The sequence below is a fragment of the Girardinichthys multiradiatus genome, chromosome 19, assembly GCF_021462225.1.
Source record: "Girardinichthys multiradiatus isolate DD_20200921_A chromosome 19, DD_fGirMul_XY1, whole genome shotgun sequence".
NCBI classification, from domain to species: Eukaryota; Metazoa; Chordata; class Actinopteri; order Cyprinodontiformes; family Goodeidae; genus Girardinichthys; species Girardinichthys multiradiatus.
In genome coordinates this window covers 30052258-30080241 of record NC_061811.1, presented here as the reverse complement: position 1 = coordinate 30080241, position 27984 = coordinate 30052258, and the positions used below count along the sequence as shown (strand labels likewise).

Here is a 27984-nt window from a genome sequence, read left to right as displayed (position 1 = left end):
GGCGTGATCTGAATCCGAGTGGTGCTTTGTTATTGGACTTCTGTGCTAGTCACGGATTGTCCATAATGAACACCATGTTCAAACATAAGGGTGTCCATCAGTGCACTTGGCACCAGGACACCCTAGGCAGGAGGTCGATGATCGACTTTGTTGTCGTATCATCAGACCTTCGGCCGCATGTTTTGGACACTCGGGTGAAGAGAGGGGCTGAGCTGTCCACTGATCACCACCTGGTGGTGAGTTGGATCCGCTGGAGGGGGAGAAAGCCGGACAGACTTGGTAGGCCCAAGCGCATAGTGAGGGTCTGCTGGGAACGCCTGGCGGAGCCCTCGGCCAGGGATGTATTCAACTCCCTCTTCCGGGAGAGCTTCGACCAGATCCCGGGGATGTTGGAGACATAGAGTCCAAGTGGACCATGTTCTCTGCATCTATTGTATAGCTGCGGCCGTAAGGTCTGCGGTGCCTGTCGCGGCGGCAATCCCAGAACCCGGTGGTGGACACCGGCAGTAAGAGATGCTGTCAAGCTGAAGAAGGAGTCCTATCGGCTGTGGTTGGCTTGTGGGACTCCTGAGGCGGCTGACGGATACCGTGAGGCCAAGCGTGCTGCAGCCCGGGCGGTGGCAGAGGCGAAAACTCGGGCCTGGGAGGAGTTCGGTGAGGCCATGGAGAAGGACTACCGGTTGGCCTCGAAGCGATTCTGGCAAACCGTCCGGTGCCTCAGGAGGGGGAAGCAGTGCTTCGCCAACACTGTTTATAGTGGGGGTGGGAGATTGCTGACCTCGACTGAGGACAATATCGGGCGGTGGAAGGAGTACATCGAGGATCTCCTCAATCCTGCCATCACGCATTCCGTGGTGGAAACAGAGGTTGGGGACTCAGTGTTGGACTCTTTCATCACCGAGGCTGAAGTCACCAAGGTGGTTAAAAAGCTCCGCGGTGGCAAGGCTTCGGGGGTGGATGAGATCCGCCCTGGGTACCTCAAGTCTCTGGATGTTGTAGGGCTGTCATGGTTGACACGCCTCTTCAACATTGCGTGGCGGTCGGGGACAGTGCCTCTGGAGTGGCAGACTGGGGTGGTGGTACCGGAGGGTGTGTTCCAACTACAGGGGGATCACACTCCTCAGCCTCCCTGGTAAGGCCTACGCCAGGGTATTGGAGAGGAGAGTCCGACCGATAGTCGAACCTTGGCTTCAGGAGGAGCAGTGTGGTTTTCGTCCCGGCCGTGGAACACTGGACCAGCTCTATACCCTCTACAGGGTGCTCGAGGGTTCATGGGAGTTTGCCCAACCGGTTCACATGTGTTTTGTGGACATGGAGAAGGCATTCGACTGTGTCTCTCGTGATGCCCTGTGGGGGGTGCTCCAGGAGTATGGAATCGCGGGCCCTTTATTAGGAGCCATCCGGTCCCTGTACGAGCGGAGCAGGAGTTTGGTCCGCATTGCCGGCACTAAGTCGGACCTGTTCCCGGTGCATGTTGGACTCCGGCAGGGCTGCCCTTTGTCACCGGTCCTGTTCATAACTTTTATGGACATGATTTCTAGACGCAGCCAAGGGCCGGAGGGGGTCTGGTTTGGGGACCAGTGGATTTAATCTCTTCTTTTTGCAGATGACGTGGTCCTGCTGGCCCCCTCTAGCCAAGACCTACAGCATGCCTGTGGCGGTTCGCAGCCGAGTGTGAAGCGGCTGGGATGAGGATCAGCTCCTCCAAGTCCGAGGCCATGGTACTCGGCCGGAAAAGGGTGGCTTGTCCTCTTCAGGTTGGAGGGGAGTTCCTGCCTCAAGTGGAGGAGTTCAAGTATCTCGGGGTCTTGTTCACGAGTGAGGGAAGAATGGAGCGGGAGATCGACAGACGTATCGGTGCGGCTGCCACAGTAATGGGGGCACTGTGCCGGTCCGTTGTGGTGAAGAGAGAGCTGAGCCGAAAAGCAAAGCTCTCAATTTACCGGTCGGTCTACGTTCCTACCCTCACCTATGGCCATGAACTTTGGGTCATGACCGAAAGAACGAGATCCCGGATACAAGCGGCTGAAATGAGCTTCCTCCGTAGGGTGGCCGGGCACTCCCTTAGAGATAGGGTGAGGAGCAGAGCCGCTGCTCCTCCACATCGAGAGGAGCCAGTTGAGGTGGCTCGGGCATCTATACCGGATGCCTCTTGGACGCCTTCCTCGGGACGTGTTCCAGGCACGTCCCACCGGGAGGAGGCCCAGGGGACGGCCCAGGACACGCTGGAGGGACCACGTCTCTTGGCTGGCCTGGGAATGCCTTGGGCTCCCCCTGGAGGAGCTGGAGGGGGTGTCTGGAGACAGGGACGTCTGGGCGTCTCTGCTGAGTCTGCTGTCCCCGCGACCCGGTCCCGGATAAGCGGAAGACGACGAGTACGAGTACATTTAATAAAAGATTAATAAGTGTTTACTATGCATTAATTAGAAGTGAGAAAGAGTCAAAACTGATCAGTTTCTTGCCAAATAGTGAACCAAATCTGTTCACTTATATATTTCATCTAGAATTGCTATATTAAACATTTCAGACTAAGTTACTCCCTTGTAAGCACAAAATGCACTTGTAAAATATATTTTTTTAGCATATTATATTGTACTTTATCACTGCATTATAAATATGCACAACTATCAAAGGGAGCCTTATTGTAAAGGGTATAAATGTCACTATTTTTTAATGAGAAATCCTCTTATATAAATGCCAAAAGGGAGCCTTATTGTAAATTGTAAAACATGTCACCGTTTATTTATGACCAGTAGCAGTAGGACCCAGCCTTACTATATATAGTATATAGCACAAACAGTTATTTAGCCTTTCTAAACTTATAAACAAGCCTTGTAATATTAAGTAAAATCATATTAACTAAACAAAAATGTCCCTAAACTCAATAAATAGCAAAAGCTAGTACAGTCTATTCAGCGGGACTGTTGAGCTCCTGGTAAACATGGGGAGCTTGCTACCACGGTTCCCAAACTGATGAAGTGGACACAACAGTGTTTCTGTCGATCTCATGCTTCTGAAAAGCTTTCGTCTTTTGGAAATATTTTGAGGAGGGTTTGTATCGCTGCACAATCTCACTTGGCGTTTGCACAAAAACAAAGCTTGTAGCACACTATTCTAAGAGAATAAATAATAAATGATACATTCTAAATAGTGACATGTTCTACACTTTACAACAAGCATTTATAAATGTTTATTAGTCATAATAAGTAGTGATATGATTTGCCCTTTACAACACAGCTCCCTATAATAGTTGTGGATATTTATAATGCAGTGATAAAGTACAATATTATAGGCAAAAAATAATGTTAAGAAATTCTTATTGTGCTCACAAGATAATAACTTAGTCTGAAATGTTTATTATAGCAACTCTAGATGAACTATATAGGTGAACAGATTTGGTTCATTATTTGGCAAAAAAATGGTGAGTTTTGTCTCTTTATCGCTCCTAATTAATGCATAATAAAGACTTATTAATGCTTTATAATTGTCAGTCAGTCAGTCATTTTCTACCGCTTATTCCATAGTGGGTCGCGGGGAAGCTGGTGCCTATCTCCAGCAGTCTATGGGCGAGATAATTGTTTACAGATTATATAATAACATATCTTTTAACTATTTATCAGCCATCTGCAAGGGGAGCCTTACTGTAAAGTGGCACCAATATATTTATATTTGTGGTTGTAATGTGACAATATGTGAAAAAGTTCAAGGGGTATGAATACTAAGCCAGACTTGACAATCCCACTTTGTCCACCTTATCTTAAAAACGGGAAAAAAACTCATCCAATAACGGCACAGATAATGATTAAATGTCCATGAAGTCATGTTTTTTTAATGGCTAAATAAGTCACAGGAGAAGACATAAAGTGAAATCAATGGCATGTTGCGCAATCGCATCAGTGAAATTGGCGCATAAATATTTTTTCTTGACACACTAACTTACAGCTTGGCTTGGTTTAGTGGCTACAAAAACTAGTATTACCCAGTGAAATTATAAATTTTTAATATAGTCAATGGTAACTTTAACAAAAACACAGCGATGAAGTTATTTTTAGTTTTTATGCATTAGCATTGCAGTTGAAGTTAGATTAAGTTAGTTTTAGGTTGGAGATTGGATATTCGCACTCTGCGCATTCGGGCGGTGTCAGACCTCCTGTTTGGGCCAGCAGAGGCAGGCTGATTTCGGGCAACTGCTCTCTGCCGTCTCGCTCCTCCTACACACAGTGGTTCTCTTAGGGACTGCCACTAAATGTCTGAACCAAACACTCGAAACAAACAACAATTAATAACTTTCATGGCTTGTGACCCAGTGACACAAAATGATTGTGGTGGCTGCAAAAAACGAAACGTCATGAGTTAGAATGGCCCAGTCAAAGTCCAGACCTAAACCCAATCGAGAATCTGTGGCAAGACCTGAAAACTGCTGTTCACAAATGCTCTCTAACTAATCTGACTGAGCTTGAGCTGTTTTGCAAAGAAGAATGGGCAAAAATTTCAGTCACTAGATGTTCGAAGCTGGCAGAGACACACGCTATAAGACTTGCAGCTGTAATTGCATCAAAAGATGGTTCCACAACGTATTAACTAAGGGGGCAGAATACTTTTGCACAATGCACTTTTCAGGTTATTATATTTTTTTAAAAACAACAAAATCATGTGTAATTTTTTTCCATTTCACAATTGTATGCCACTTTGTTTTGGTCTTTCACATAAAATTCCAATAAAATATACTTTGTTTGTGGTTGTAATGTGACAATATGTGGAAAGCTTCAAGGGGTATGAATACTTGACGATCCCACATTGTCCACATCATCTTAAAAGATGAACAAACTCGTCCAATAACGGAACAGTTAATGCTTAAATTTCCATGAAGTGATATTTTTATTGGCTAAATAAGTCACGGAAGAGGGCATAACGTGAAATCAACGACATGTCGCACAATCACATTAGTGAAATTGGCGAATAAAAATGTAATTTTACACACTAACTTACAGCTTGACTTGGTTTAATGGCTGCTAAAAACGAAACGTTATGACCGTGAAACCAGTGCTATGTTACGCAGCTTACAGTTAGCCGGTGTAACAGTCCGTTAAAAAGTTATCTTAGTCATGCTAATCTCACACAGCATTGTCATGAAGGTACAGATACTTACCATACCATAAAAGACATTTTAGCGTTTTGTCAACGCCAACTCGGTCTGTTATTAACAAGCAACTTCGCTCTCGAGCTACGCCAGATGGATTTTCCAAACGGGCTCACGCGCTCCTAGCAAAGTTCAGAACGAGACGTTAACCTTTCAACATTTCTCAAACGCGATTGGCTCCTCGTTTCAACATTTTCAACATTTCTCAAACGCGATTGGCTCTTCGTTTCAACATTTTCAACATTTCTGAAGCGCTATTGGCTGTAATGCTCAGCATGTTTCTACGTTTGTTTTAGTTCGTATTTACCGAACACTATGTGTTTTAAGAGTACAGTAGTAGACCAAAACGTGATGTCAGAAGTGGGATTCGAACCCACGCCTCCAGAGGAGACTGCGACCTGAACGCAGCGCCTTAGACCGCTCGGCCATCCTGACCCATATTAGCCGTTTTAGCCCGTTAGCTATACAACCGTTTATGTGTCAAATTTCTTTAAATATGCCTCACCTATAATTGCAACAGGCATGGGATGGGCTCTGTTATACAATCATACAACCTCTGTGTCGGTAAACGCTGTACTATGGACCATTTGACAGAAGTTACTCAGCACACCTGCATTTAGCTAAGCTAGCAGCAGCTCGGCACAAAGCAGTCCTCCTGGTTCACACATAAACTGTAAGTAATTTTGTTGTTATTTTTTATGACCAATGCTATAGTCTCCCAGTACGAACGGGACGTTAAAGTCATCTTTACACTAATAGAAACACTACGCGAATAATGCTAGGCTGTGCAGTTAGCTTCTGCTTTGTTAGCTAAGCTACATGCTACAATCTAGTCTAGTTTGCCAGAGTTTTGATGAAGCTAGGTGTGCCTGTTTCTTATCACGTTCTGTATTGTTTTACAGTCAAATGAATCCTGTCTCTGGACAGTCGTGGTAACAGTCGTGGTAATAGTGCAAACTCGTAGCTTCTACTACTTATATTGTGAAAACGTCTTTAACTTTTGGCTCGGACGTTGTGAAAATGATTGAGTTTGGACCGAGATTTGTTCAGCCCCCTTTCCTCTGACACCCCTAAATATAAACATAAAAGTGTGACCAGCTGTTTTCAGAAGTCACCTAATATGCTGTGTAAAACAGCTGTTCTATGAAGTCCTTTGTTAAAGAACATAAGGGAACAAACAATATAACCAAGACCAAGGAAGACACCAGAGATCAAGAATAAACTTGAGGAAAGGTTTAAAGCAGGGTTAGGTTCTAAACAATATCCCAAGCGTTGTACATTTTTATTGAGTACATCTATAGAATCCATCTATTGACAATGGAAAGAGAATGGCACAACTGCAAAAAGCAGAGGTCCATGGTGACTCTGGAGGAGCTGCAGAGATTCACAGGTCAGAAAAGAGAATCTGTTGACAGGACGACTATTTGTTTACTCTACGAATCTGGCCTTTAAAGGTTCAGGGGGAGTGAATAATTTTCCAATGCACTGTACAATGTTAATGCACTGGTATAATGTAATTTTAACTGACCTGACTAACAAAAACCTTTTCATATGTGAAACACTGACACGTTATTTAAGGCAGCACATTTTCCGAGCTAATTGCATTCCATGCTCCACATCTGAGTGATATCAGCCTTTTTATGCAACATCAAAGGGACATGTGTGATTTTTCAATAGTTGCAGACTGATTTAATGTGATCAGGTTCATTAGGATGTGGGTGTTTTCTTGGCAGCCTTTTGCGCTGTGCCCAGCAGGTTTGCAGGCATGTTGACTATTTACTGTCCTGTTGTCAGCCTGACATGACAAAGCCACATTATATCTTTGTAATGCTCATACATTAAATATCGGTACCTTCCTTGTGTTATGTTTTATAATAAATGTCTGTTTGAGCTACTCCAGAGGGGAGGAAAAAACATCCTCTGATTTCTCTCCCCAGACTGACAGTCATGGCCTCCTCTCCTCCACACAACTTCTCCTGGGTGGAGCCCGGGAAACTGGCTGGACTCGCCATGCCCAGGATGCCGTGTGAATACCGGTATCTGCTGGACAACGGAATCAAACACCTTGTTTGTCTGTGTGAGCGGAAACCACCAAACCACGACTCCTGCCCAGAGTTACAGCTTCACCACATAAAGATTGTGGACTTCACTCCTCCTTCACCTAGTCAGATTGATCAATTTCTCTCTATTGTGGAAGAGGCCAATTCCAAAGGAGAGGTATGAGCTTAGACACTAACATGATTATGATAAGACCAGGCATAGTTCAAGGTTTGTTCTAGGCTTAGTTTTTTGTTTGGAGTATTTGATTTAATTTAATAGTCCTTGCCTTCATCACCACGCATTCTTGCAGAACGTTAGGTAAAAATGAGTAACTAAAGCTAAGTTGTTATTGACAATATGTGATTTCCTGTAATCGACAGTCTCAAAGCCAAGCAATCAGTGCCTTGCAAAAGTATTCATACCCCTTTACCTTTTTAACAGTACAAGCATGAATTTGAATGTATTTTAGTGAGATTTTACATGTGATAGACCAGCACAAAGTAGTGCATAATTGTGAAGCAGAAGATGAATCAGAATATTTTACAAATAAAAATCTTAAAAGTGTGGCATGCATATGTACTCAGCCCACAAAGTGGAACCACCTTTTGCCTCCATTATATAATAGATCTGGGCTTTATGTTTAGGAATGCCCTGGTGGAAGGTGAACCTGTCTTTTGAAGACTATTCCAGGTTTCTTTCCAGGAGTGCCCTGTATTTAGCTCCATCCATTTTCCTATAAACTCCAGCCAGCTTCCTGTCCCTGCCAAAGTAAAGCATCCTTACAGCATGGTGTTTCCACCACCATGTATCACCATGGAGATGGTGTGTACAGTGTAATGTGTTGATGCTATACATGGGATTTTCCATGTTTGCTGTGTTCCCTTACTATCAGCAATAACTTTCTTTCTGCTACTCTAAAATTAAGGCAGAATATGGGGAGAGTACAACTTTATACCGATATTACATTACAGGCTGACTCATAACTATGTACTCATAAGTTAGCCTATTGGCTTTATAATTAGGGGTGTCAGAGTAATAGACACTGAATACAAATACACTACTTTGTGTTGGCCTATCACCTAAAATTTCATTTTAAAAACATGAGAACTTGTAGTTGTAACATGGCAACGTGGGAAACAGTTGAATGGGTAAAAAGACTATTATAATACACTATAATCCTCCATGTTCGAAACCGGACACTGTTTTAGGCGTTGCGCAAATACAAAGTCAAATACCACTCTAAGCTCAGAAACTAATGCAGGGTGGGTGTACTGTTACAGTCGTCTGAATCAAACATTGCCTGTTTGTTTGTCACCAGGGTGTGGCTGTTCACTGCATGCACGGCCACGGAAGAACAGGGACCATGCTGGCCTGCTACCTGGTGAAGAAGAGGAAAATCTCCGGGATCGACGCCATCAACGAGATCCGCAGAATTCGCCACGGTTCCATCGAAACCCACGAACAGGAAAAGGCGGTGGTGCAGTTTCATCAGCGTACAAAGTAACTTTATTATGACAATGAACAAGCAATTCTGGCTACATTGGAACTGGATGCACTAAGCGTTTTGGAAATTAAACATAAAATCTGGGCCTCATTTTTATCTAAATGACACTTAACTATCTTGTAGTTGGAAAAGTACAAAAGTATCAGAGTCCTTTTAAGACATGCATCCTGCCTTATTTGTTGTACTGTAAAGTGCCTTGCAAAAGCACTCATTTCACATCATGTCACCTTACAACTTTATTGTATTTTATTAGGATTTTACAGAAACAGCAACTTTTAAGTCTAAAAATTCTTAAGTATATTTAGATATGGACTTTTACTGACCCTTTGTAACACTCAAAGCTGTTATTTGCTTTCCATTTTATGTTGGTCTATCATGAGTACCCATTTAAAATTCATTAAGTCTGTGACTGTAAAGTGACAAGGAATACTTTTGCAAGGCGCTTCATGTTTTTTTGTTTTTATTTGACTTCTTTGGGAAAACCAGGAACCTTCATTTATGCACTTGATGTCAGGGAAAAAAGATGCTGACGCTCCCTGAATGTGAGCTTTTCAGGAGCTGACACCCTCTTGATGTTCTCCACCAAATTCCTGCAAATGAAAAATCACACAAATACTTGAAATTAGTGTTTTGTATGAACACACACCTTGTGTTGTTTGATAACAGACCTATAGCCTAGAATTTATTATTTTTTAATTTATATTACTCAGGGCCATTTTCTTAGCACTTGCAAAACTTTGTAACATTTCTTTCATTAATTTGTCATGAAATGAATGCTGGACAGGTTGTGGACCCTGATGTGCTGTAAAGTGTAAACTTACTCATCTGATGCTATGTTGTTCAGTCCATTTTCTATTTGATCTGCCAAAAACATGAAAGATGCTACTCAGCTGAGTGTGGATTGTTAAATGACAATAAACATGTGGATATACTTCAGTGTTCTGGTGGTTTTTCTGTACCATTTTTTGCTTCTTTTTGCTTGTTGGAAAGTCGATTGCCTGCCTGTTTTTCCTCCTCGTTTTGTTCCCTGTTGGCATTTCCAACATAGCTGATTTTGTCCTTGACACGGAAACACAAAAAACGTAAGAAATACCTACACCATAAAGCATAGACCACATACTGAACCATTAAAATATACTCCTAATGGTGGTGCACTATTAAATAAACTTTCAAAGTTGTCTGTCACATTCCAAAGTTGTAAAAATGAAGTGTAAGGTTTCTTTGGCAACCTTGTCTTTAGATGTTCTGTCCCCCAACTGCTGCAGGATCACCATCATGTCCAGATCTTCCTCCTCCTCTTCTTCATCTCCTCTCTGCTGAATCTCCTGCAGCCTCTTCTGAAACCGCCACTCCAGGTCAAGCCTCCGCAGTCTATCATTCTCCTCTGCGCTTCGTTTGTCCGTGGCTTGAAGCTGCTGCACCTCCTGCTCTAGGAGCTCCACGGCCTGGAGCCTCTGCTGCTTCTCCAGCATCTCCTGGGCTTCCCTCCTCCAGGGATTACACAGCACTTGGGTTCTTTTTTGGTTTGTCAGACATGATCTCGTCTGCTTCGACAGAGTCACTTGGAAGGAAACGTGTTTTGTTGGAGTGATGCTCACTTGAGGTTTTTCTACTCTATCTCCACATACAGTTGATCTTTGCTGCCAAAGAATTGAGGGCTGAAACAGCTTCTTAGGCGATAATGGGCATGCAGATATATGACTAACTTGGCTTGGAGCATTCTTTTTCTGTTCACTGACTTTATGATCCACAGAGGAGCTCTGCTGGAAGGTGGTGAGTGGAGGATTTGACTGTGTGCTCCCTGCTCTGGTGATGGGGATGTCGATGCGTATAGGCTGCGCTGAAGGTATAGGTGTGGACTGCTGTGAAAAAGGGGTCCTCCATACACCGGCAGGACTCGGACAGCTTCCTCGCAGTGGTTTTGTGGGGCCGCTGTGATCAGAGAGGATGTCATGTGTAGAAACACTGGAGCGAATAGGGAAAGATAAGCAGTAGCTTGACGATTGTTTAGAATTCTGGTTCCTGTGTGCACATGTGTTCTGCCTTTGGTCCAGCAGAGGGCCTCTGGTGTCCATGCACAAGTTCTCCTGAGACATGGCTTGGCGCTTCATGGGAGAACAAAGAGATTTCAGAAGAAACTCACCTACCTTTGTATTCAAATATGTAGATTACTTGTTGGTACAAAACGGGTCTATAATAAAATCCCAATAAAATATATTTTAAAGTTGTATTTTTCAAAATGTGAAAACATCTAGTATGTACACTTTTGCAAGGCAGTGTAAATGCTTCTGTGCCAGAATTTCATCAGCATACCACGAAGACTCTTCTACTGGAGCTCGGCTCATTTGAAGGAGTCACAGCCATTATGAATGGTTGTGTTGGTCGGCCCAGCTCGAAAACAGACCTTTTCAGAGATTTAGGGTTCGGTAGCGTCAGGTATTCTCTGTGAAGTCTCTGAAAGAAGACAGTAAAAAGAAATCTGGCTCAGATCCCAACAACTACAATAATCTCCGCTCCATTTCTAATTTATTTTTTTATCTCCAAATTACTCTAAAAAAACAGTTGCCTTCCAACTTCACTCCAATTTAACCCATAATAATCTTTATGAAAAATTCCAGTCTGGTTTTCATCTCCATGCCAGTACTGAAACCAACCTCATTAAAATCACCAACCATATTCTGATGGCAGCCAACTCTGGCCTACTTTCCATTCTCATTCCTCTGGATCCGAGTGTGGCCTTCAATACTATTTCTCACTCCATCCTTGTCCACAGATTATCTTTAAATGGCATCCCTCACACCCCCCTTGACTGGTTTTATTCTTACCTTTCTGGTCGCACTCACTCATTCAACTTCAGTTCCTTAGTTCTCATCCATCCCCTGTCACAACCGGTGTGCCCCAGGGCTCTATTCTGGGACCCCTACTTTTTATCATCTACCTTCTTCTCCTCTGCAATACCTTCCGAAAATTTTACATCCATTTTCACTGTTATGCTGATTACACCCAGCTCTATCTTTCTTGTAAACCAAATTCCTCACTTGCACCCTCTTCCCTAACCTCCTTCTTATCTGAAATAAAATCTTGGTTCATCTCTAACTTCCTTAAGCTGAACAGTGACAAAACTGATATCCTTCTTGTAGGAACCAAATCTCGACAGCACTCTATCCTTCACCTCTAACATCAATACCATTCCCTTTCTGCTTATGTTCATCTATGCAATATTAATCTTCTTTGTCTCTCCCTTCATCTATTCTTATCCATAGCCTTGTTACCTCCCACACCAATTACTACAACTCTCTTTTCTTTGGTCTTCCTCAAAAATCCCTCCATAACCTTCAAATGGTTCAGAATTCAGCTGCTCGCATTATTACCAAAACCCCCTTTTTTCATCCCAGTCTTACAGCAGCTCCATTAGCTCGCGGTTAAATTCAGAATATAATTCAAAATTCTTCTATATACATTCAAGGCTACCCACAACCTTGCTTCCCCTACCTTTCTGATCTCCTTCACATTTCTACTCCTTTCTGCATCCTTAAATGTTCCTCCTCCATTCACTTTACTGTTTCTCCTGCACGCATCAGTACCATGTCCCGCTCTGCTCCCAAACTCTGGAATCCTCTACCTCCATTTGCAGGACTGACACTCTTTCTTTGTTTAAGTCTAAACTCAAATCCCATCTGTTCAAGAGTGCTTATTCACTGTGATTGCCTGTTCCTTTTAATTTTGCATGTGAGTTGTTTTTATCTTGTTTTATTGTTGTTACACTGTTTGATTTTTAGAGTGTCCTTGAGTGCTCCTTTCAGAGCACTCAAGGACTTTTAAATTAAATGCATTATAATAAAAAAAAACAGCTAAAGTCTGTTTTATTTGATTCAGCAAGTAGTTTTTCTTTTCACAATGCTTATACTCCTGTCAATAAAGGTTACATAAGCATTTTTTTATCAGTGCAAATGTGTGAAATCTGCTAATAAAATTTCACACGAGACAAGAATCCTTCCACCAATTATATTCATGGTCTAGTTAACCAGTTATCAAGGTATTAATGCTTTAAAAAAATTATTTTGATCAAAACAGTATAGGTCAATAGTCCAATGGTAGAAATATTACATTTTCCTGCTTTTTTGTGTAAATCTGCACTGACACAGTCAACCAGCCACACTATATTGTTTGCTCAAGCTTCCAGGGCAGGAGACAAAAAAGAAAATAAAAACAAAAATACGATGACAAAATGCTAGAATTTTCCTTCATCCCCTTCCTACGGTCTAAGCTGCTTTTAATGAGATCCCAGAGAGACTGCTAAGTTTTCTCAGACTGTATTGAGCACTACAGTAAAACAGCTCTGCCTCTCCCCCCACCTGTTGCGGCACACTGCTTGTCAGCTGGTTGAAAAAAGGCTACTACACTTGTCCCCCATTTACAAGGAAAGAGAAATCATGCTTCTTCAAAATACTTCTGGTCACGGAAAAACATGAACTGTTAGGGTGAAGAAACCAAAGGAGTGCTACCTATCCCTCCTATTAAGGTAATGCAGGTGTAAAATATATTTTCTGTCAGTGTCCTGACTTGCCACCACCAACTAACTGAGCAGTTGGCGGTGGCAAAATGAACTAATATTCTGAGCAAAGAGCACTAAAAATTTTACCGAAAAAAAAATAAATAAATAAATAAATAAATAATAAGTATAACATTATAACTGAAACAATATTTTAGCAACAGAAGGAATAATTGTTACTTCTCTCTTTTATAAGATCATGGTTAGATCATTTTATTGTTTTATATTTAATGTGTAAATACTGTGATATTTTGCCTTAGGGTTATCATGCTAGCCCAGGCCTGATATATTTCTATTATTTTAGATAGTGGGGGAGCAGACAATGTCTGAAGCTGAGGAAAATGTAAAGAATATCAATTAAATGTATAAAATCCTCACATCAGCGCAAAGGTTAACGCTGGAAATGGACAAAAGGTTGTTTCCTCTCACGTCGGGGTCAACGAGTTCACCTCCATCCTCCAGGCAAAAGCCAGCTGGAACAAGGCAAAAATAATAGAAACAGCTGCATTTTTCATTTATCCTCACTTATTAAATGTACTTCGTGTTCAGAAATAAGGACTGCACTCGCCCAGCAGCAAAAGTCATTACAGCAGAGGGACACCCACCGGTCATGTTGGGGTTAGAGCAGAAAAGTTGTCGGTTTTTCTGTATCCTCTGGTCTTTCTTAGTTTCGCTGCCTCCATGGAGCCTCTCTGAGGGGCTGAGATCCACAACGCAGTACAGCGTGGACACTGCGTTGTTCAGCTTGGCATTTTCTCCACCACCTTGTGAGGCAATGAAAGGTTCAAATTAAGTCTTAAAATGTAAAAAGAAAGTGTGGGAGTGAAGTACTTAACCACACTTAAATAGTTCTTGCTTGTTTTGTTTTCTGGGGGTGGTTCATTAAGTAGTTCCAAGAGACCATGGTAGCTCGCTGCAAACTTTTCAACCTTTAAGGTCACCACAGGGCCGGTTTTCATCATGATCGCTGCTGCCCTAAATAGGTCAGAAAGGTTTATGAAAGCAGACGTGGCATTACTACGAATTTACACATGGAAGGGGAATATTATGATGTGTGGCGCTGAAAGAAAGGAAGGGCTGAATGTACATATCCAATGAAACTGGTTATTTGCATCAACAGTTGCACAGAAAATACAACAGCTTCATATTTTCCAGCTAGCATCTTTGAATTGGCATATAAATGTGTGTTTTATTTGAATTACAACATTCCAAGTAGGAAAAGAATGGCCCTTGAAGTCAGAGTTCTGACCAGGAAAGTCTGAGTTCTCAGTCATCCCTTGGTTCAGATTCAGCATGTCTGCTACTCATACACAACATTGCTGCTTAAACTTGGATTTTGAAAGCCAGACCTTGAATGTGAAAATGACCTCCCACCAAAGTTGAGCCTGTTCCCATTGAATGTCAGAAAACCAGTGGGATTTGCTAATCATTTTGACGCTAACTATAAATAGCAGTACAAGCTGATAATAACATATTTCTCTCCATTTCATGCATTCAAATGTAGCTCTGGAGGACTGGAAGTGGGCAGCCCTCCATTAAGAGGATGACCTCAGTGTTAAAACAATAAACAGATCCAAGTTAAACAATCATGGGACATTTTCCATAAATTACTGGCATTTTCAAGGGTAAATAAATCTCCTCTGTATAAATTATGACTCTTTGTAAAAGTTTGATAGCAACCCTTGTGTACTTGTGGCCAAATGTAGTTACCTGTCCTGGCTGAGTCCAACCAGACTGTGACCGTCCACACTGAGAAGCTGATCTCCAGCTGCTAAGCTCCCGTTCTACAAGCAGTAGAGACACATCTTAATCTCCTGTTATGCAGCAAAATAAAATAAATACTTATTGAAGTGAAGTTGAATGAGAAACGTGTCACAGTCTCACCATTTCAGCTGGTCCTCCCTTGACAACAGATTTAATATAGATCCCGAGGTTACTCTGGCCTGCTCCCTGTGGCAGAATATTAGAGGCTGTTCATTCACTGAATCACTGTGTAGAGAGTCTTTGTGTTTAAACATTTATCACCTTGGCTGCTACAATGCTGACTCCCATCCCACTGTTCAGCGGTTTGTGCAAAGTGATGTTCTCAATCTCAGGCTGTCTGTGTACTGCCTGATGAAAAAAATGTAAAAATATAAAACATATAAGTTAAGTGTAGCCTTTTAATTTATGTGGAGTCTCTACGCTGAATCTGTTCTCTTTACCAAGTATAAATCCCCATCATTATGTGTACTTTCACTAAAGTACGCCGTCCAGGCTCCTTGGGAATGAGGCACAGAGGTCAAACAGCAGAGACCTGTAAGAGGAAAATGGAATATGATGCAAATAAATAATAAATTCTGAATATAGTATAGTTTAACTCTTTTATCTGGAAGCAAAATATTCCACCTTTCTGACAAATTGGCTCCAAAAACTCTCTCAACCCCTGAGGGATTCCTCTCACTGTGTCACAGGAGTATCCTCCCTCTGGCAGCAGGAATGGCAGGAGCAGATCAAGGCTCTCCTCCAGCCGGAGCTCACATCCTTCACTGTGAATCAGGTTATCAGCAGAGGCCTCGGCAGCCTTCACTACGGCATCCATCAAGTCCTGCAGCAAAAGAGACAGACAGGGAGAGACGGCAGATTTATTTCAGGAAGGAGTCAATTTAGTGTGTGCATTGGATGTCATGTGTCCTCAAGAGAGGGACACCCAATCTGCCTGCAATGATCCTGAGCAAAGGAGTGAAGATAACCCTGGCCTTTGACATCTACTACATTCTTGCAGAGGTAACATAAGAAAAGATGAATGGTTCTGCCATACTGTTTCAATACCAGTACTCCGGGCAAAATGAGGTTTAAGGTGGATTTTTAAAAGCTTTTGTTGACCAATTTAGAATGATTTCTCTTTAGACTTAGATTCAGTTCAATAAAAAAAAAATACTTCATTAATCCCAAAGGAAAATATAAATGTTGTAACTCATACAAATTTTTTCAAAGGGTTGCTATAGATGGTGATAGCTGTGGGCAGGAAGGTTCTCCCGTAGCGTGGAGTATTACAACGGGCCTGATGAAGCCTCTGACTGAAAACACTCTGCTGTTGCATGACAGTCTCCTGAAGAGGATGCTCAGGATTGTCTGTCTTGTTCTTGAATCCTTGTTTGCACATTCACCTCCAGAGGCTCTAGAACAGTCCCCAGGACAGGACCATAAGCTTGTTGAGTGTTCTTATATATATGTAATTCTACATCTTTGTCAGTCAGTCAGTCATTTTCAATACCGCTTCTTCCATAGTGGGTCGCGGGGAAGCTGGTGCCTATCTCCAGCAGTCTATGGGCGGGAGGCGGGGTACACCCTGGACAGGTCACCAGTCCATCGCAGTGAAAATACAGTTTCCCACTTAAATCAAATTCAACTCCAATCCTTGATGGCAACCTGTCCTCATGTTTTCAAATAACCAAAAGCTACAGTGCCCTAAAAAATATATCCCTTAGATTTCTTTGAATTTTGTCACTTTACATCCACAATCTTCAGTGTATTTTATTGTTTTTTTTTAAATCTAATACACCAGATCAATCTGCTGCATGATTGTGAAGTTGAAAGAAAATGAGAAATGGTTTTCAAACTGTTTTTCAACAGTTTTCTTCTTAAAAGTGTGGTGTGCACGCTTATTCACAGCCTCTATATCAATATTCTTAGAACCACCTTTTGCAATTACAGCTTTTAGTCTTTAAGGGCATGCCTCTACCAGCTTTGCACAGCTTGAGCTTGAATTTCTTGCCCATTTCTATTTGCAAAATATCTTAAGTTCAGTTAGATTGGATAGAGAGCATCTTTAAACAGCAGTTCTGCCACAGCTTCTCAAATGAGTTTAGGTCTGAGCTTTGACTGGGCCAATACATGGATATGTATCTAGCATCATCCATCTTCCCAACAAGTTTGGTCAGCCTCTCTGTCCCTGCTGAAGAAAAGCACTACCACAGCATGATGCAGCTACCGCCATACGTCATCACGACGATGGTGTGCAGCATTAGTTTTCCGCCACATGTAATGACTTGCATGTAGGCATAAAAGTTCTGTTTTGGTGTCATCTGACTGACCTCTTACACATGCTTGCTGTGTCCTCTACATCACTTGTGGTAAACCTGGAACTGGACTTTCTTCATGCCACTCTTCCATAAAGACCAAATGTTTCTTGGTGCATGTTGTCCTGTTGACAGATTTTCTGACCTAAGCTGTTGATCTCGGCCACCTGCCTGCTCCTCTTATTAATGTGCTCCTTTTGCAGCCTATCGCTTTAGCTGGAAGCCCATGAAGGTAGGTTTACAACAATGACATACTCTTCCACTTTCAGATTATGGATTGAACAGTGCTCCATGGGAGAATTAAAGCTTCTGATAGTGTTTTATAACCTCATCCTGCTTCTAACAACCCCCATGACTTTTTTATATGTTCCTTGGACTTAATGATACTGATACTAACACACAGAACAGCTACATTTATACTGGGATAAAATTACATACAAGAGGACTTTGTTTATTAATTAGAACCTCTGAAGGAAATTAGTAACACTGGATTTTATTTTAAGGTGTCAGTGTAAAGGGGGTGGAATACAAATGCACCCCATGCTTTTTAGATTTGTATTTGCCTAAACATTTGAAATAATTTGTAAGATTTCCCTTCTACTTCACAACTATGCACAGTTTTGTGTTTGTCTGTCACTTTAAATCACCAAAACATTCACAGAAGTTTGTGGTTGTAACTTGACAAAATGTGTAAAAGTACAAGGAGTCTGAATACTTTAGCAGGACACTGGAAATCATATAGTACATGTTGTGCACTTGAAACCAAAGCAATGTCCTTCATATATTATTCAGTATTATATTTGTCATTCTAATTATTAATTATTCATGGTATTAAGTCAATGAGTGGAGCCAGAAGCCATTGGTACTTTCAAAAACCCTTACTGCAAACCTACTGCTTTTTATGCTAAACAGTTTAAAAAAAGGCCCCAAATATCAACTCTCTGTCCTTATGACAGTAAAATTGCAGGAAGTCTGTGGGTGGTCTGGGTTAGTGAAGTGGAGGACTACTCACAGGGGGAATCTGAGGCTCACTGGTTCCATAGAAGTACCCAGCCATCAACATCCGCAGTTGCAGGGAGTTCAACTTGAAACAGGAACTCTGGATGTCCTTTGCGTCCTGCAGTGAGTACTTCTTCATTGTCAGGAGTGTGGTCGCCTAGTAACAAGCCAGGCAACACTATTTTAGCACCTTCCATCCAAGGAGACAGCTTAAACCTTGATAAAAAAATGTATTATATCACAAAGAAATGATGCAGGCTATTATTTAGCATGGTGTTACACCTGTACTATGTGTCCCAGGTGGCAGTCAGCAGCCAGCTCCAAGCCCTGCCTCTCTGCCCAGGCCTCGATGGGAGTTAGCCTCTGACGCAGTGCAGACCCCCAGTAGTGAGAGCGCAGCCCTGGAGGATTGGTTTCTGGCACCATGAGCTGATTAAAAAGCCTGGCACTGATGAAGTGGAAGAGCTGGGAGAAGAGCTGGATCGTAAGGGCCGGGTTAACCCGACACCGGCGTAGAAGAGACATGACGTTCATCAAGGTGTCCAACACCATCTCTATGACAAGTGCAATGCCAAAAGAGGATATGTTACGACACTGTAACATTTTCAGTAGTGGTGATAGTAAAATGGTTTAATTTGTTATTCCGTTTAAAAAACACGTGCCTATACCAGCTGGGAGAGCACCGTGTTGCTTAGGATCAATGAGGAAGGTTGGTAAATGTTTTCTCAACTCACTCTGTAGGCAATGTAGCAGGAAGCTGTGCAGAGAAAAAAAACAAGCATTAAAAAAATTTGGTATTTAATCCATCTGGGCAGAGATACGATTATTAAAACATATAAATTTAAACTGAATAATACATTTAAAAAGTTTCATTCTGGTAAGGTAAAAAATCTTCTTATTGCCTCTGATATTGTTCTGGTGACCATCCTCATCCTCTTAAATTTGAGTGCACTATTGATCTACTTTTACACAGACATGTCGAGAGTATCAGTGATACAGTTCTGAACTGGGTCAGGCTTTGCTTATCTGACAGATTCCAGTTTATACATGTAACTTAGACATCCTCATCCCCTACTACAGTGTATTTTGGTGTTCCTCATGGTTCTGCTTCAGGTCCAGTTTTGTTTTCCCGACAGCAGCTCCCTCTGGGCAAGATTTTTAAAAAATACACTTACTGATGAAGCCATGTTATGACTATCAATGAATACAAACACTGCTAATCAGCTGCTGAAACTATAGGACTAAAGAATATACAGGTATTTGCAGCAATATATGCTGCTTTTCATTGCTTGCAGTATGACTTATTTATTTTAGCAATACAAGGTCAAAATAAATTGTATTTCTATAACTGTAATTCTATCAGAGGTCTATATTTGTCTCTGTACCTGTAGGCGTTGTGCACCTGATGGGACAGACCCAGCTGACTCTGCTGCGTGACCTGGGTGAGGTCTTTGTCATGCTTCAGAAAGTTCAGCAGCTCAGAGGAATTGGCCATCCAGAAGGCAAGAGCCCCAGTGATGGCCTGCTGCCTCTGGAAGGTCAAATATAGAGCAGATTAGTTTCAGTAAAGCTTACAGAAAGCTGTAGAATGTTCAACAATGAGGTTTTGGTATTTAGAACTTTCATTCAAGCAACATGATGTACACTGCTCAAAAAAATAAAGGGAACACTTAAACAACACAATATAACTCCAAGTAAATCAAACTTCTGTGAAATCAAACTGTCCACTTAGGAAGCAACACTGATTGACAATCAATATCACATGATGTTGTTCAAATGAAATAGACAACAGGAGGAAATCTTTGGCGATTAGCAAGACACACTCAGTAAAGGAGTGGTTCTGCAGGTGGGGACCACAGACCACTTCTCAGTACCTATGCTTTCTGGCTGATATTTTGGTCACTTTTGAATGTTGGTGGTGTTTTCACACTCGTGGTAGCATGAGACGGACTCTACAACCCACACAAGTGGCTCAGGTAGTGCAGCTCATCCAGGATGGCACATCAATGTGAGCTGTGGCAAGAAGGTTTGCTGTGTCTGTCAGCGTAGTGTCCAGAGCCTGGAGGCGCTACCAGGAGACAGGCCAGTACACCAGGAGACGTGGAGGAGGACGTAGGAGGGCAACAACCCAGCAGCAGGACTGCTTCCTCTGCTTTTGTGCAAGGAGGAACAGGAGGAGCACTGCCAGAGACCTGCAAAATGACCTCCAGCAGGCCACAAATGTGCATGTGTCTGCACAAATGGTTAGAAACCGAATCCATGAGGATGGTATGAGGGCCCGACGTCCACAAATGAGGGTTGTGCTCACAGCCCAACACCGTGCAGGACGCTTGGCATTTGCCAGAGAACACCAGGATTGGCAAATCCGCCACTGGCGCCCTGTGCTCTTCACAGATGAAAGCAGGTTCACACTGAGCACATGTGACAGACGTGACAGAGTCTGGAGACACCGTGGAGAGCGATCTGCTGCCTGCAACATCCTTCAGCATGACCGGTTTCGCAGTGGGTCAGTAAGGGTGTGGGGTGGCATTTCTTTGGAGGGCCGCACGGCCCTCCATGTGGCTCGCCAGAGGTAGCCTGACTGCCATTAGGTACCGAGATGAGATCCTCAGACCCCTTGTGAGACCATATGCTGGTGCGGTTGTCCCTGGGTTCCTCCTAATGCAGGACAATGCTAGACTTCATGTGGCTGGAGTGTGTGAGCAGTTCCTGCAAGATGAAGACATTGAAGCTATGGACTGGACCGCCCTTCCCCAGACCTGAATCCGATTGAGGACATCTGGGACATCATGTCTCGCTCCATCCACCTACGTCACGTTGCACCACAGACTGTCCAGGAGTTGGTGGATGCTTTAGTCCAGGTCTGGGAGGAGTTCCCTCAGGAGACCATCCACCGTCTCATCAGGAGCATGACCAGGTGTTGTAGGGAGGTCATACAGACACATGGAGGTCACACACAATACTGAGCCTCATTTTGACTTGTTTTAAGGACATTACATCAAAGTTGGATCAGCCTGTAGTGTGTTTTTCCACTTTAATTTTGTGTGTGACTCCAAATCCAGGCCTCCATTGGTTAATAAATTTGATTTCCATTGATGATTTTCATGTGATTTTGTTGTCAGCACATTCAACTTTATACAGAACAAAGTATTCAATGAGAATATTTCTTTCTTTCAGATCTAGGATGTGTTGTTTGAGTGTTCCCTTTATTTTTTTGAGCAGTGATGTTTAGGTCATGTTGTGGATTGGAAGGAGCGAGCATTTTAAACTAACTGAATAGCACAAGGCCTGCAAACTAAGTTATTACATGCATTTGCCATAAGGGTTTTCATGAACTCGCCTGGATGACCTTTCCCATCATGGCGGCCATTTTGGTTGTGATTGACGTTACAGCGTGTGTATTTGCAGAAGATGGAGAGCCTCTGCGGTGCTGGCGCTGCAGGGCAGACCGGCTCACAGCATAGAGGATGTATGCAGGTGACAGCTTGAAATGAACTGTGGAGCTGTTGGTGTAATTTATGACTGCAGAGAGGAAGGGCTCCTCGGCTGAAATGCAACAGACACCAGCAGGGGGCAGGAGGACATCATCAGAAAGACATTGCACTTTTAAATTTTATGAAAGAAAACGTCAGAATAGAAATAAAGGGATGCTGTGATTCACACTCACCATCATTACAGAACGTAATTCTAACTGGTAATCCAGACTGATCTGAAAAACCTGAATGAATTAAAAATGAAATCAGTAAACTTCACGGCGTAAACTTGTAAAAAACCAAGCATAAATATGAAAGTAAATGCTGTTTTATGTTACCTTCTAGCATCTGATTTGTTTTTATTTCTTTGCAATATTTTAGAGACTCAAGGCTGGACAAACAGATGTTGTTGTTCAGTAGATCTTCAGCTGATCTGGACATTCATTTAAAAAGATGTTATTCTGATGGCTTAGCTTGGTCTGAAAAACAAAAGTGATTACTTACCTATCCTCTGATGCCTTGTCATCATCTTTGGCTGGGCCTCTCTCTTTCTTTTTCCCTTTTCTTGACAACGTCTTCTTAAAGCTTTGAAGGACCCCTCCTTTTTCTTTTTCGTGACAACTTTCCTTTATCGTTAAACACATGAACAGAGCAAACTGGCAGTACATGTATATGACTATATGTAATGATGAGCTGAGGTTTAAAAGATTGTTTAACGATTTGAACTAGAGATGCATCGAGAAATTGGCATGTGACCCAAATTGGATGATTTCCCCCTTGATCCTTGACGGGCTGGTTGGAAACTTAAAAATCTGATCTTTACCAAATCAGTGAACATACCATGCTTAAGTGCTACTAGGTCGTGCCAACCACAACACTCTTCAGAGTGGATGCTGTTACTGAGGCTAGAAGACTAAATTGTAGCCATTTCAGTATGAGTGAGGTGTTAGAGGTCTAAGCTTTGAACTCCTGAGATTTGTCTGAAATCTTTAATCGGTGCACCTTTTTTTTAATCTTAAATTGAAACTCTTTTTATTCTGAAGCATTCTGGATGACAGGGTTACCTTCAAACTCTCCTGTTTTTTTCTGAGAACAAATTGTCCTTCTCGGTTGTTTGAGGTCCAGTTCAATTGTATGACCAGAGGTCTCTCATCCAGATCCAGCTTTCGTTCTTATAAAAAATAAAGAAATGGTCATTTTCAAGGAAAATCTGTAAATGTCACTTCTCTTGACTCTCATTTGTGTTACATGAATTCTACATACAATAAAATGTCGGTATTTACTATACACTCTGGTTGTTAATTCAATTCTAAACATCAAAGTACAACAAATTATAAAAGACAAAAAATAAAAACCTACAGTAGAACATCTCAGAATTTACAACACCCCATGATTAATAGTAATATCATGACATTTCCAACCTTGTCAAATACATAAAAGAAATGAGGGTAAGAAAACGTTAATATACCGATGAACATGAATCAGTCATTTGGTGTAACACTAAGTACTACTGCTGAAGCAATATTTTGAGTTTTGTAACGTCATTTCATAAAACAGTGCACAACATATGTCTTCATGCTGTTATTTCTGTGCCGATATTTTTGTCACATTTGAAAGAATGAAAAAGAAGGAAAAACTGCAAAAGTGAAAAGTTCTGTTCATTTTCATGAAAATGAAAAAAATGACCCCCTGACCGCCTAGGGATGAAAGTTTAATCTTCTATATACAGGCAGATCTAAAAAAATTTGAATATTGTGAAAAGGTCCTCTTCATTTTCTCTCCTCCATCAGCTCCCTCTCCCTTTATTGGTCTCAGCTGTTACTCTCACATGCTTGCCATGCCTTCTCCTTATTATCTGTATTTAGACTGTGTGGTTGTCGTTTTTCTTTACTGAATTCTTCCATTACATTGAACTGCTCCATGCCAGTGCTCTGTTCCTCTGCCACCGGGTTTGTGTTCGGCCCTGTTCTCCGTTCAATCTCCTTGATCCGTCTGTAAGTCCCTTTTGTATTTATAAAAACAATTGTTTCCCTTTATCCCTCTGCCTCTGTGTTGCCTGCACTTGGGTCCTACTGCAAACCAATCATGATACATATATTATACAGACCGATGACAATTATAGTGATCTATTTCAAGCTTTTATTTCTTGTAATTTTGATTATTATGGCTCACAGATAATGAAAATCCAAAGTTCAGTTCAGTGAAAATATTTATATTGTGAAAAAAATTAAATATCAGCAAGTCATGATGTCCCACCCTAATTAACTAATTAACTCAAAACCTGAGCCTTTAAATGGTCTCTCAGTCTTGTTCAGTAGGCTACACAATCATGGGGAAGACTGCTGACTGGACAGATGTCCAGAAGACAGTCATCAACATCCTCCACAATGAGGGTAAGCCACAAAAGTTGATTGCCAAAGTAGCTGGTTGTTCACAGAGTACTGTATCCAAGCATATTCATAGACAGTTGAGTGGAAGGAAAAAGTGCACCAGCAACAGGGAGTCCCACAGCCTTGAGAGGATTTTCAAGCAAAATCCATTTCAGAATTTTGAGGAGCTTCACAAGGAGCAGACTGTTGCTGAAGTCTGTGGCAACAAGAGATAGTACACTCAGACAAATCCTACACAGGGACTATAAATGTTCCTCGTGTCAAGCCACTGCTAAACTAGACAATGTCAGAAGCTTCTAACCTGGGCTAAGAAGAAAAAGGACTGGACTGTTGCTGAGGGGTCCAATGTCCTAATTTCAGACGTAAGTAAAGTTTGCATTTCTTTTTTAAATTAAGGTCCCGAAGTCTGGAGGAAGAGTGAAGAGGCACAGAATCCACGTTGCTTGAAGTTTCCACAGTCAGAGATGATTTGGGGTTCCAGGCCATCTGCTGCTGTTGGTCCACTAGGTTTTCTGAAGTCCACAATCAACGCAGCCATCTACCAGGAAAGCAAAAGCATGCTTCCTTATGCTGACAGGCTTTATGGAGATGCTGATTTCATTTTCCAGCAGGACGTGGCACCGGCCCACACTGCCAAAGGTACCAAAAGCTGCTTCAATTACCACGCTGTTAATATGCTTGATAGACCAGCAAACTGGTCTGACCTGAAGCCCACAGAGAATCTATGGAGAATTATAGACCCAACAATGCAGATGGCCTGAAAACCACGATCAAAGCAATCTGGGCTTCAATTACACCTAAGCAGAACCAAAGGCTGATTGCCTCCATGCTACGCTGCCTTGATGCAGTACTTCATGCAAACAGAGCCCCGACCAAGTATTGGGTGCATAGAAATAAACATAGCTTGAAACAGCTTAAACCTAAATAGGCAAAAGACCCATTCAAAAAATTAGAATATAAATGAAAGTTCATGTATTTCAGTAACTCAGTTCCCTAAGTTAAACACATTATACATATTAAATGCAGATTGATGTTTTTCGGCCTTTATTTTTGTTAATTATGATAAATTTCCACTTACAACTAATTAAAACACAACATTTATGACTAAAATATTCAGACCAATAGCAAATATTTTTTAACACAGAAATGTAGGCTTATTGAAATTTATTTTAAAAACCTGCTTACAGATTGTTATTGTCAAAAGTTACTTTTAATCTGACAAACGAGCCTCATTGCATATTATCATTTATTGAATATGACTGTATATGCATACATGCCCCAGTGCTACAGAACCTCTGCAGTGCTACTCAGATGGCACCTAAATCCAATGGTATGCTATGCAGATGCTCATAAACAAGGTGCATCATAAACGACATGCATACTTCATAGAACATGACAGGACTTCGTGTTTCCCAAAATGTGCATCATTTTGTTTACAATGAGGCATAAGTAAAACATGGTAATATGTGCACCTATATGCATGGCTAGTTAAGAAACAGTGTGACAGCAAAATAAGAGGAAGAGATAGCGGCCTTAATTATCTAAGAGAAAGTTACCAACAGAATGAGGGTCTTACCTTTATATTTGTGGATCTCATATAATGAATAATCTGTTGACTGCTTTTCTATATCAGGCCTGAACTTCTCTGAAAGAGTTTCAATGACCTCCCGAGTTGACGAGCTGCTACAAACTCGCAGGCACTTTGTGGCCACACTTCCCTCTGTGTGATCCTCAAAGTAGAAGCGAATCACGCCATGAAACACCAGGTTCTGTTAGAACACAGTGGAAAGTTTTAATGGATCCCCTTAAAGCCCTAAAACCCAAGGAAAAGTTGCATTTAAACTACAAATTTAAATCATAAATGTCAAAATGTCACACTTTTTAACTCCACCTGCTACTTGTATCAATCCAATCAACTCTAAGTCCAACATAGATTACCTTGCAAAAGCATGAATTAATAAGAGTTCATATGTGTATCATTTAATCTGAGTATAGATCCATATTTTCTTTCAAGGCCTAACAAGTTAGAGAACAACTGTAAACAAACAGCAAGACCAAGGACATCACTATCCTCAACATGAACCATGGTGGTGGTAGCATCATGCTGGGAGGATACGTTTCTTCAGCAAGGACATAGAAGCTGGTCAGAGTTAGTGAAAAGATGGGTCGTGCTAAATACAGGATAATGCCAGAGGAAAACCTGTTAGCAGCTGCATAAAAATTTTGATCGTTGTGGAGGTTCACCTTCCAGCAAAGACAACAGCCCTAAATATCCAACCAGAAATCAAGAATGTCCTAGTCAAAGTCCATAGCTGAATCCCATCCAGAATACTTTTCAAAGGAACTGTTTATATGTGGCATATTGCAGTATGGTGTGACTGAAAGCAAAGGAGGAAATAAATAGAGAACAAAAAAGGAGATTATCATTATTAGCAAATCAGAAATATCTAAGACATGTTAGTAAAATGTTAGAGAAATCTATCCTGAAACGAGATCTGAGGGGATCCCCTAAGTGATCTGCTGCATGTCAAGTTTTTGGCTAATGGGATTTAACTTGGGGGTGCAAAACATCTCATGTCTGTTAAATTCTGCTGTTTTTGTCTTTGACAACTTTGAAGATGCAACAATAGAGAAACAAATGTAACAACTGCCTAAATTAGGCTCTTCTGAAATAATTTTGATTCTTTTATAAGAATCTGTTTTTTTGCATTTAAAATGATGTTTATTACAATTTATTTTTCTTAAACAAGCGCTGTTACATCGTAAAAATGACTAATGGACTTAATATGCATTCATCCCTTGTATTTCAGTATAATGAAAACTAAACCAGATAAGATCAAGATTTTTCATATTCAGTGTTTCTGAAAACAGAGAATTATTCAAATAATTCTGGCTGTAAATGTAAACTGAATTGGCTGTTGTAAAACACATAGTAGCAGTTAAATATATGGCATGGGTTTAACATATCACAACACAGAGATAGAGTTGTATCATTAAAAAACAGAGTTATCTGTTAACTGAACTGAACTTTCTTGTAGCGTGATGTCCTGACACTGATGGATCTCCCCAGATGTCTCACCTCATCAGGTTGGCTGATTTCAAACAAGTCCAGTCTGTTGCTGTTCCACTGTCTGATGACTTCGGCTAGTTTCTCTCGTTCCTTCGTCTCTGGCATCTTTCAGCCTCAAATTGTCTTTCCAAACCAGCAAGATTTTTCTTGCAAAGTTTTACTAAGAAAACTAGATGGAGGTAAGAAAAAGAAGGTGTGAGAGGAGCAGTTCTGCTTCGGTGCTCTCCCTCATCGTTATAAACTGTCCTCTGTGGGAAGCTGTTAAAAATAATTGCCTAATTTTCCCCCTCCGCCCCTTCCCCTCTGCAAGCCCCCTCGACCCTCTGCCCTCATTTAACTGGTCAGTGGAGCTTAGCTAAATGAGGCAAAAAATGAAAACTAATTATGAACGTTACAAAGACAAAGGAACGTTAATTGCTTGCACCAAATGCAACCTTTTTGCTTTATTTTCCCATCCTTTTCCATTCCTTAAAGTAAAACAACTTTACAGTACATTCCAAAGATGCTTCAGTTTTGGCATTTTTTTTTTGCAGCATGCAGCTATCTGAGGCATTTCCACATTCTGATGAATCTTTTCACAGTGATAAATATTCAAGAGCAAATTAATCCTACTTCTCATGCATGCCAGAAGATTTCTGCACAGTCTATATTATGCCTTCCCGTTCATTTGGTACAATGTATATGGGCCAGCTTTTGTTGGCTGCTTCAAAGTTTTCTGGGGAAACTTTCAATAGAACAAAAGCCATAATATAAGC

The 27984-nt window shown here is 41.5% G+C and overlaps 2 protein-coding genes and 1 non-coding gene across 5 annotated transcripts; 1 reads left to right on the top strand and 2 right to left on the bottom strand.

Moving 5' to 3' along the window:
• Positions 1 to 5191: 5191 nt before the first annotated feature.
• On the top strand, positions 5192 to 9616 carry dusp23b (dual specificity phosphatase 23b). The gene is made up of 3 exons (XM_047346161.1): positions 5192 to 5813; positions 7078 to 7357; positions 8499 to 9616. Exons 2-3 carry the CDS (start codon positions 7088 to 7090, stop codon positions 8682 to 8684), a joined length of 456 nt encoding a protein of 151 aa, XP_047202117.1. The 5' UTR covers positions 5192 to 5813; positions 7078 to 7087; the 3' UTR covers positions 8685 to 9616.
• On the bottom strand, positions 5493 to 5575 carry trnal-cag. The gene has a single exon. It is a non-coding gene; the product is annotated as a tRNA-Leu (tRNA).
• LOC124855985 (afadin) lies at positions 9104 to 27448 on the bottom strand. Of its 3 annotated transcripts, none has more exons than XM_047346158.1 (24): positions 27239 to 27448; positions 25736 to 25928; positions 22834 to 22940; positions 22274 to 22395; positions 22108 to 22202; positions 21964 to 22014; positions 21637 to 21842; positions 19682 to 19827; positions 18959 to 19053; positions 18579 to 18850; positions 18310 to 18453; positions 15625 to 15823; positions 15441 to 15532; positions 15262 to 15348; positions 15121 to 15186; positions 14947 to 15020; positions 14078 to 14211; positions 13842 to 14000; positions 13615 to 13709; positions 10998 to 11138; positions 9914 to 10789; positions 9644 to 9743; positions 9506 to 9545; positions 9104 to 9274 (listed from the first exon to the last, which is right to left on the bottom strand). In XM_047346158.1, exons 1-24 carry the CDS (start codon positions 27332 to 27334, stop codon positions 9181 to 9183), a joined length of 3684 nt encoding a protein of 1227 aa, XP_047202114.1. In that variant the 5' UTR covers positions 27335 to 27448; the 3' UTR covers positions 9104 to 9180. The 3 variants fall into 3 exon arrangements, with proteins under 3 accessions (XP_047202114.1, XP_047202115.1, XP_047202116.1); XM_047346159.1 differs by having other exon boundaries at positions 14093 to 14211; XM_047346160.1 differs by having other exon boundaries at positions 22108 to 22160.
• Positions 27449 to 27984: the final 536 nt, after the last annotated feature.

Coding starts and splice junctions, on each gene's coding strand:
- dusp23b (XM_047346161.1), top strand. CDS start 7,088: ATGGCCTCCTCTCCTCCACACAACTTCTCCTGGGTGGAGCCCGGGAAA. Junction 7,358..8,498: donor AGGCCAATTCCAAAGGAGAG/GTATGAGCTTAG, acceptor GTTTGTCACCAG/GGTGTGGCTGTTCACTGCAT.
- LOC124855985 (XM_047346158.1), bottom strand. CDS start 27,334: ATGCCAGAGACGAAGGAACGAGAGAAACTAGCCGAAGTCATCAGACAG. Junction 11,139..13,614: donor GCGTTAACCTTTGCGCTGAT/GTGAGGATTTTA, acceptor GTCTTCTTTCAG/AGACTTCACAGAGAATACCT. Junction 10,790..10,997: donor CCAGTAGAAGAGTCTTCGTG/GTATGCTGATGA, acceptor TCTCCCATGAAG/CGCCAAGCCATGTCTCAGGA.